Genomic DNA, 9,702 nt, shown 5'->3' on the forward strand with positions numbered 1-9,702 from the left:
ATCTCTTGATTATGGATTTCTAATCTGAATTTTTCAAGCCTAGATTCTATCCTTAGACTACCCTCCCGAGTATCTCTAATGGACGAATGACGCATACATAATACAAGATAATCGCATAGAATGAAGATCCCCAGTTATGCTAGCTAAGTGCTTCTCAACCCATTCAACAGATTTAGCTACTCATGCGTAATGTACAGAGAGTGAACAGATATAAAAATGTAATTTCCATTTCTATAAATAATTTCAGAGTACAAAATGACAATGTAAGTAAGGGATGAGAGCCTGGTAGCAATTTCTTGCTTCCCAAAGCTTTTACACTGTTATCTCTATTCTGCTCAAAAGATGTTCTTACTTCCTCAAGATCGGCCCTCTCTCTGGTTTTGACACTTCCGGCACTCTTCCAAGTTCACCGGAATGATCTCTCGGTATAATCTCCCTTCACTCGCTTCCGCCTTCTAAGTAAAAGAAAACTATGAACAGGGCTACTTCTATCTAAGGGGAAAATTATCTAACTTAATGAACTCCTTCACTAGAGGTGGCCTTTGGTATTTATAAAGCTTCGGGGTGAAAGGCTTCTTCTCTCTTATGATTGCACTGATGGGATGGCATTAATTCTCTGTTTAATGCGCCGAATATTTGTCACCAAAAAGTTGAGTATACTTGCTACAGTAGATCGTTAACAGCTTGTCAACTAAATTCGGAATCGACCATCATCAGTTTTATGTCCCATCTTGATTTATTATGCTTTTCACCCAGATGCGCCCACCATGATGTGTTGGCTCTATGCGGCAACCTTCTTGAGCAGATATTCGCGAGCGCAAATGATCGCGTAGCCTTGCGTCAACGCAATCTCTTAATGCGCTCAGACGTTAATTTCTGTAGGTCGCATTTTCGCCTTGTGTCAACGCATTTTCTGCACAGAAATACATAAATTAGTTGTTTTAATGCGATGGATGCATGCAATCGCAATATTGTGAACTTAATGCTTTTGGACACAATTGTATATTTTTATCATCGCAATCCTACATTGTTTTATGAATTTGCACTGTAATAACGTGCATTTCTGTTCGTTATCAAATACCACCCTATATAATGTGTTGTTTAGTTGAGGATTCAAGAACTCAAAAGCTAATACATCTTTGTTCATATTTCATTCTAGTAACTCCATTATACTATTACTTGTCTACGTGGATGATGTCATTGTCACTGGTAATAATTCTCATCTGATTAAACAACTGATCAATTCCCTAGATAGCAAGTTTGCCCTCAAAGATCTAGGTGCTTTGACTTATTTCTTTGGAATTCAGCTTCACTATCTTGAGTCTGGTTTTGTGCGAAATCAAGCTAAATATGTTTTAACAAGTTGGATCTTTGATCTTAATCTAACTCCTGCACCATGTACCATGGGCAACATTTGTCAGCTACTGATGGGGTTCTGTTACCAGATCCTTATATTTAGAAGTACTATTGGTGCTCTTCAATATCTGACTCATACCAGGCCTAACATTGCATATATAGTGAATCATTTAAGTCAGTTTCTAAAAGCGCCTACAGACATTCATTGGCAGGCCACTAAACGAGTCCTTCGGGATGTTAGTGGCACGTGTCATTTTGGACTACTATTTGAACCAATCACGAACCTGGATATCACTGCATTCTCTAATGTTGGTTTGGTGTCAAATATTTATGATACACGATTTGTAGCTACTTATTGTGTCTTTATTGGCCATAATCTTGTCTCGTAGTCCTCCAAGAAGCAAACAGCCGTGGCATGTTCCAGCACTGAATCGGAGTATAAAGCATTAACTCAGGCATCAGCTGAGATCATTTGGCTCCACAATTACTCTCAGAAATTCAACTTTTATTAGTTAGCAAACCCATTATGTGGTGTGATAATATAAGTGTTGGAGCCCTTGCTACTAATCCAGTGTTTCATGCTCACATATCGAGATCGACGTTCACTTCGTGTAGGATCAGGTTCTTCAAGGTAAACTTGACGTCACATATGTCCCTTCCTCCGATCAATTGGTTGATTGTCTCACAAATCCTCTTACACATTCTCAATTCTTCTGCTTACGATCCAAACTCGGAGTCATTAATCTCCCCGCGAGTTTGAGGGGGATATTAAAGAGAAAGCCTTGTTGGCCAATTGTGTGGACAAGTCAAAGGGTCAAAAGGAGACACCTCAAGACAAATTTGCCACATCACCCAAGGTCATTTGTGGAATGATTATTCCTTTTTTATTCTTCTCCTTTGTGATTGGTCCAAGTGTCATTCTGTTATTCATTATTCTTTTTAATTGTAATTAATTATTCTTTATTTTTCTGTAAAACCCTAAAAGGGCAAAATGTGTATAAATTGGGGCTAGCACCCTTGAATAATACAGTGTGAAGAATTCTGAAGTGCAATACAAATCCAGCTGCTGTCTTTAATTTCAAGCTCTTACTTCACTGAGGAAATGAAGTACCTTGTTCTGATAGACCTTAAATTTTGGGGATTGTGCATGCTTCAAGCAGATAGTTAGTCCTCCAATTGTATGAAGTATGATTATGAGGACCACCCTGAATTACAACCATAAAATCAACAATATTAATTTGACATTTCAGAGACTGCAAATAATTTGACATTTCTTTCTGGCTGATAAAGTAGTTCTTCTATATATATGAATCGAGTAATTTTCTCAAACGTAAACACAATTTAGGTAACCAACTTGAATTTTTAAGAGCATGTGGGGTGGATTGGCACGACAGAACATATCCATTGTATAAAGAAAACAAAGGACATTCTGGTTGGTAAAAACATGTTCCATTTTTGCATTCCTTTACGGCTAGTCGGGTTTAAGATTTTAAAGATGCATAGGAATTAAGTATGTCTGTGAATAAAAAGCCTAAGAATAATTTTATGGTAACAAATTAGTTTTGTATTTAATTTATAAAATTAATCATGGATATCTCTATAAATTTTTTACAGATTAATTAATAAACAACAAATTTAATTCAAAATTTTGAGCAAAATTAATAATTTAACTATCAAATAATAATATTGATTGAATTATTAATTATAAGAATTTGCAAGATGAGTAATTTATAATTAAAGTTACTTAATTATATAGATGTATCAATTTGATGAATTAATTAATAAAACAACCAAAATCAGTTAAAAAAAATAAATATAACATTTTGTGATTAAAAAATAATGAATTATAAACCATCGATGATAAACTAATTATAATTATTAAAAATAATCTCATAAAATATTAGTCATAATTATAAAACCAATTAAATTACAAAGCAGAATCGATGAAGAACATCACATACTTGCATTCTTCCTAATGACTGCAGTTTACCCACGAAAGAAGTGACACTTGTTTAGACAAGAGAACTCTTCTTTTCCCGAGAATGATTAAATGGTTGGGCTATAAAAAACAGATGAATAATAATCTTCAAAAATCTTTCAAATTTGCTAAGAAAAATTAGGGCACCAATTGACTGAAAAAACAAAAAGAGACATGTGAAATATGCAAGAGAAGAGAGGAATTGGGTGCACAAAAATAGGAACAAAGACAGACGAGATTTGGTATATAGGGTAGAAATGGCCTCCCAAAGAAATACTAGACCCCAACATTATATTGAATTGTGCAGCCACATACAACATTATGAGACTCACCATGTACCAAGAGGATTAGACGTCGCCAGTGGTTACTAGTGTGGAGCTTGCGTCGGTCATAGGCAGAGAGACGACGAGGTTGAAGTTAGGCTTGAGAGAAGCACAATAGAAGGGGAGGGATTCAGAAACAATAGGAGTCTGAAAAATGTTAAAAGGAAATAGGGAAAAGTGTTGGGAATCAAAATTTTGAGCGACAACATAAAAATGTAATGAAAAGTAGTGGTGCTTCCATTCAATATAGCAACCCCTAACTCAACAACCAAATAGTGCTACTACCTATAGATGAAATTCTACATTATGAATATGGGAAGCCAATTTGAATTTGAGAAGAAACTCAAACGAATGATTACTTTTAAGTTATATTAATATATGAAATTTTTCTATCACCAATAGCTTCTGCAAGAACATGAGCCTTTCTTAAAATGATGGAACCTACTCGAGTCTCTCAATATGATCTCATGGTCAATAATCATGGAAATGTAGGTTAAGGCACTGTGGCAATCGCCGCAAATGCGCAAGTTCTTGTTTATTCGAATGGGCTGCCCTGGAGCTGATGTTAAAATCCCATATGCAACAGCCAACTTCTCACTATGCTCAAACAAGAGATCACCTTTCTCTTCATCGTCAACATCATGAAGAGCAAAGCTCGTTTGAGGAACATATCCGATGTCTTTGATCCGTTTAATCAACTCAGAGAGAAGGTTGTATATTTGGTCTGATTCTGGATGACTTCTATCACCCACAAAGAAGGTTGTAGTGCTTTTCTTCCCTTGTATCCAACTACATCCCGGTCTCTTCTTGATCCCCGTATGCTTCATCAATGACCTGATTCTAGCTACGTCTTTCCAACGTCGTGCATTTGCATACAAGTTCGAAAGCAATGTGTACGAACCATCATTCTCTGCCCCTAACTCTATCAATTTGCTTGCTGCATATTCCCCGAGCTCAATATTCGAATGGATTCTGCTAGCACTTAGTAGTGCCACCCATACAACTGCAGTCGGCTCCATTGGCATGCTTTTAATGAGTCCCATTGCATCCTTAAGACGACCTGCACGGCCCAAGAGATCAACCATACATGCATAATGTTCTGCTCCAGGGGTAACCCCAAAGCACTTGATCATACCATTGAAGTAGTTCACGCCTTGATCCACCATTCCAGAATGGCTACAAGCATATAAAACAACAAGAAAGGTAATGCCATCAACTACAAAACCCGCTTGCCGCATTTGATCAAAAACATGCAAAGCTTCTTCACCACAACCGTGAATGCCATACCCCGTCATCAAAGAAGTCCAAGAAATGGAATTCCGTACTTTCATGTTGTCAAACACAGCCCGAGCAGCATCAATATCCCCCGATTTGGAATACATATCAATGAGGCAATTGGCTACATATAAAACCTCAGACTCATTTTCATGGCGCAAAGCATAGGCGTGGAGTTGTCTTCCAAGCCTTAATGCACCCAAACGCGCACAAGCCATCAATGCGCATGATAAAGTAAAGGCATTAGGCTTTAAAGAGGTCTCCTGTTTAAATATTTGAGCAAAAAGTTCCAATGCATCATTGGCTTCCCCATGCTGAGCATACCCACCAATCATCACAGTCCAAGTCACCACATCCTTGTCTTTTCCTGCTATCAAGTCAAAAATGTTGCGAGCAACTCTGTAGCTTTGGCATTTAGCATACATATCAATTAGACCATTGAGAACCATCAAGTCATCCCCTGGATCTCTCCAATCCAAGTTGAGAATGTTTTTTATGGCATACGCATGTGTTTGCTTTCCATGAAGCAATGCTCCCACAGAAGCACAACCTGAAAGAAGAGACACAAGAGTAACAACATTGGGCTCCAAACCACAAAGCTGCATTTGTCTAAATACATTAAGGGCTTCAAAACCATGCCCCCTTTGAGAGTACCCAGCAATTACAGCACTCCACGTTACAACATCTAACGCAATATCTTCCTCTTGCATCCTCTTAAACAAGGAGAGAGCACTATCAAAGCTACCGATCTGAGAATACCCAGTGACCATAGCATTCCAAGAAACCACGTCCTTCTCCTTCATCCGCTCAAACACCTTGTTCGCCTCATTCATCTTCGAGCATTTGGCATACATATCCACGAGAGCATTGCCTACAAATACATCATCCACCAATCCACTTCGTATTGAAAATCCATGTACCTGCTTACCATGTTGAGGTGCAAATGCTGACGCACAAGCAGGAAGAATATTCACAAGCGTAATTGCATCTGGGCGAAGTTTAAAACTGTAGTGGTTAGCCATTCGAAAAGCAATTCTAAGGGCAGTTTTTGACTCCCTACCTTGTACATAAGCAGCAAGAATTGAGTTCCAAGACACAATGTCCTCTATCTTTCTTTCAAGCACCTCATCAAACACTTGACGTGCATCACCCAATGCCCCACATCGCCCGTACATAGCCACAAGTGAATTACAAATAAATACGTTCGATTCGAACCCATTTGCACAAACTATGGCGTGAACTGAAGCACCACATCGAAACGACGGTATCTCACCACAGGCCTTGAGAACGAAAGGAAAGGTGTAATGGTCAGGCAACCACCCGAGCCTCTGCATCTGACAATAAAAACCCAATGTATCATCAAGGAAACCAAGTCTCACAGAACGTCGAATCAGTGCATTCCACCAAAAAACAGTGGAATGTGACGGAATGAGACGTTGGAGGAGTGTTACAGCTTCTACAAAAGCACCACACTCAATGTAGGCGCCAACGGCATAGCTGATTATCTCCGTGAAGCCATTGACAAAAATTTGCTGGTGAGCAAGCTTCGCATTGATCAAGGTCTTGCATTGTTTCAAGATGGAGATGAAGGGAATGGTGGGAGGAGAAATTGTAGAGGTAGAATAGAATTGAACTGAAGTGCTGAGGACTCGATTAAGATATGAACCACAATAGTGATGTATCATAACAATGAAGATTGAAAAAGAAAAAGAAAACTAGAAATGCCGCCTTTTAATAATGGCGACACAACAATCCTATATAAGATAGGAAATAACGATTAAGAGCACTTTGAAACTGGATGGATTGGTGTTGGTGAAACAATGGCAGTGAGAAGAAAGAAGGAAAGAGGTACTGTTAGAGTGGACCATACGAAAATGCGTAGGCTTACAAAAGAAAAAAATGCTCCTTCTGTCAACCTCCCATTTCTACGCAAAGTTCTTCAGAAGCCTAAAGGTTCTTTCTCATTTTGTTTGAAAAATGCCAAAGAACGAAGAAAGAGAAAAGGAAAAAAATAACTCAAGAAAATGGATAAGAATTGTATTTGAAGTGAATCAGTCCTACAGTCACAGCAAGTCGTAGTACACCAGTGTAACAAGCAAAGCCACAAGCATCCCAACTATAACCCTACAACGAAGCAAATCAAACCACACTCAATTAATAAGCCAAATTAACGAACAGTGCAAATTGAACAAAATATTAGCAAGTAAAATACAAAATTGAGTTGTGCAATTACGTGTATGTCTATTTTGTTCATAAAATTCAGTTCTATCCAAAATTATAAAACAAATTACGAAAGATTTCATAAGGCACGTTAACAAACAATGCAAATTGAACAAAATATTAATAAGTAAAATACAAATTTTAGCAGTGAAATTAAATGCGTATGTCTATTTTGTTCATAAGTTTGTAAATTTTCAGTTCTATCCAGAATTACAAAACAAATTACACAAGATTTCATTTACTCATTTACAAAGTATTCACATTGTAACGTCTCTTAACTTAACTTACTGGGGCATTACTCCACACATGCTAAACTTCTTTTGAAATCACTTGAGAAAAGACGTGATGAGAAATATTTTTCCATTAAATACTAAAAACTTTATAACTGGGATCCCATTGAAAAACTAGTAAAACATTAAACTTTGCAAAATAATTTATAAAGTTGCTAGTTGGAAACTTCAACGACTGTACAGAAATAAAAATTTAAGATAAAACATGGACAAAAGCAGAAGACAACGACTCTAGTCCTGTGGCACCATCAGTAGACAACCTTGTTATGCAGCTTATAGAATCCTGAAAAAGAAAAGATTTTGAAAATGGAGAGTATTAAAAATACTCAGTAAGAGACCCACTATTGGGTTCAGGATATGCGCAAATACATGCAACATGACTAGGTTTTCATGGTTGTGGTGGGACCTAAACTTCCTTTCTATAGTTTCCTCTCTCATGTCCAAATATATATATTTGGATGTACAACACTTTCGTACCCATAGTACTATATACATCATTTTCATAGACATATAACCCACTAGACATGCATCACTTTCACACCCTACGGCTAACTGGCTGGTTAAGTATGCATCATTTTCAAACATACCAACCCAAGTAAATCACTTTTATGCACTAGAGCCACTAAACATGCACTTCTCTCATGTAGTTAACGCATGAAGGAAAAATGAAGGAAATTAACTTAAATGAACATTCACACATGCATGAGGTCCCACATAGAAAATCAGTTTCACAATGTGTGAAACATAACATATCGTTCATCCAAAATTACATCTATCTTCACATCCATGACACACATAACATGACATTCAAATTCATAAAATTTAAAATACATGGATCATGATTCATGACTAACATAAAATAAACAACCAATCTTGCCTTTAAGGCATTCATACAGTAAGATCTCTTACCTCACATTAATTTCCAATTCCCACAAAATAAAATTTTCCTCAGCTTAGGGAACCTCGATCAAAGTTCTAAACCATAGATTTAAATTAGCTCCGACTTTTAGGTCCTAAACTGCATCAAAAAAATCATCTTCAAATACTTAAACAACTTACCCAAGTCGCTCTTTGATCCCGCTCCGCTTCAAACCCCCCAATAATAAATCGGAACCGCATTACAGCAATATAAGTGAATCCAACAACGGTTTTAAAGCCTTGATTCTTACCAAAATTACCCAATACGTAACGCTGGACAGCAAGATAAAGTCCTCCAAATCTTTAATCTAACGACACATTGTGGGTAAATCAAATGCAGGCAAAACAGAATGTGGGTGTTTGCAAAATCAACCAATAAAACCCAAAGGAACTCACCCAACTCCAACCACCACTTGGGAACTGGCGGCGGCAGCGGCGGGGTGTGGCAGCGATGGCAGGCAGCTGAAAACAGCGGCGGGATGTGCTGGAGTAGAAGCTAACATGAGGATATAGAGAGAAAAAAACAGAGAGAGAGGGAGAGAACGACGAGAGAAAGAGAACCGACCGGGTATTCCGCTTATCTGCGAGCGGCGGCGTGGAGAAACGGTCGGCAGTGGCGTGAGGGCCGGGCGCCGGCGCTGTTGACGTGAGGGGAAACCGTTGAGAGAGCGTTTGTGAGGGAGAAAGTTGCCGATAGCGGCTGAAGTTGGCTCTTTTCTTTTTTCTTTTTTCTTTTACTGATTTCCTTTAATATGAAAATACCTATTCTTAATTTTAGGAGAATGTTGATCACAATCTCTACTATATATATACTGGGCCATAAGGGGAAAATATTTTCTTTTCTTTTTTTTTCTACGATAAATATCTATATTTTAATCTTTATTTACAGGACGTGACTGTTTGAAGGTATATGTTTTTAAACTATTTTGAACTTCGTTGATAGGACGCAACTGTTCATATGTGTCTTTTAAGTTCATTATGTACAATTTATGTTGACGGACGTACTTGTTTGGGTGGAGATGGTTGTATATCAAACCGATTCATCCATTTGTATATGGATATGATCTATCTATAAACATGTAAATGTTATATGAAAATTTGAAATATCAAAAAATTTGAAAAAACTTATAGAAGTGTATTTAAAAAAAATACAAACTAAATCACTTGCAGTCGGACACATCAATGCATTTTTTCATATTGCTCTCACGAACCTCTTTTCTTTTGATGTTTGACTTCTTTTTTTTGTCTAATTCATTGGAACTTAAGAATTATAACACTTGTATTGTTATGGAGCATCAAAGTTCTACGATAATATTGTATATTGCCCATTATTGTTACATTA

The 9,702-nt window shown here is 37.4% G+C and overlaps 1 protein-coding gene across 14 annotated transcripts; it reads right to left on the reverse strand.

The window, feature by feature from the left end:
• Positions 1 to 3,799: 3,799 nt before the first annotated feature.
• On the reverse strand, positions 3,800 to 9,127 carry LOC120079659 (pentatricopeptide repeat-containing protein At5g16860). 14 transcript variants are annotated; one of them, XM_039033936.1, is made up of 5 exons: positions 8,926 to 9,127; positions 8,757 to 8,844; positions 8,612 to 8,668; positions 8,352 to 8,460; positions 3,800 to 7,056 (listed from the first exon to the last, which is right to left on the reverse strand). In XM_039033936.1, exon 5 carries the CDS (start codon positions 6,615 to 6,617, stop codon positions 4,050 to 4,052), a length of 2,568 nt encoding a protein of 855 aa, XP_038889864.1. In that variant the 5' UTR covers positions 6,618 to 7,056; positions 8,352 to 8,460; positions 8,612 to 8,668; positions 8,757 to 8,844; positions 8,926 to 9,127; the 3' UTR covers positions 3,800 to 4,049. The 14 variants fall into 14 exon arrangements, with proteins under 14 accessions (XP_038889864.1, XP_038889865.1, XP_038889871.1 ...); XM_039033937.1 differs by having other exon boundaries at positions 3,800 to 7,725; XM_039033943.1 differs by adding an exon at positions 7,703 to 7,725 and having other exon boundaries at positions 8,352 to 8,455; positions 8,612 to 8,844.
• Between the last annotated feature and the right edge of the window lie 575 nt (positions 9,128 to 9,702).

Source organism: Benincasa hispida, chromosome 6, assembly GCF_009727055.1.
Source record: "Benincasa hispida cultivar B227 chromosome 6, ASM972705v1, whole genome shotgun sequence".
Lineage (NCBI taxonomy): Eukaryota > Viridiplantae > Streptophyta > Magnoliopsida > Cucurbitales > Cucurbitaceae > Benincasa > Benincasa hispida.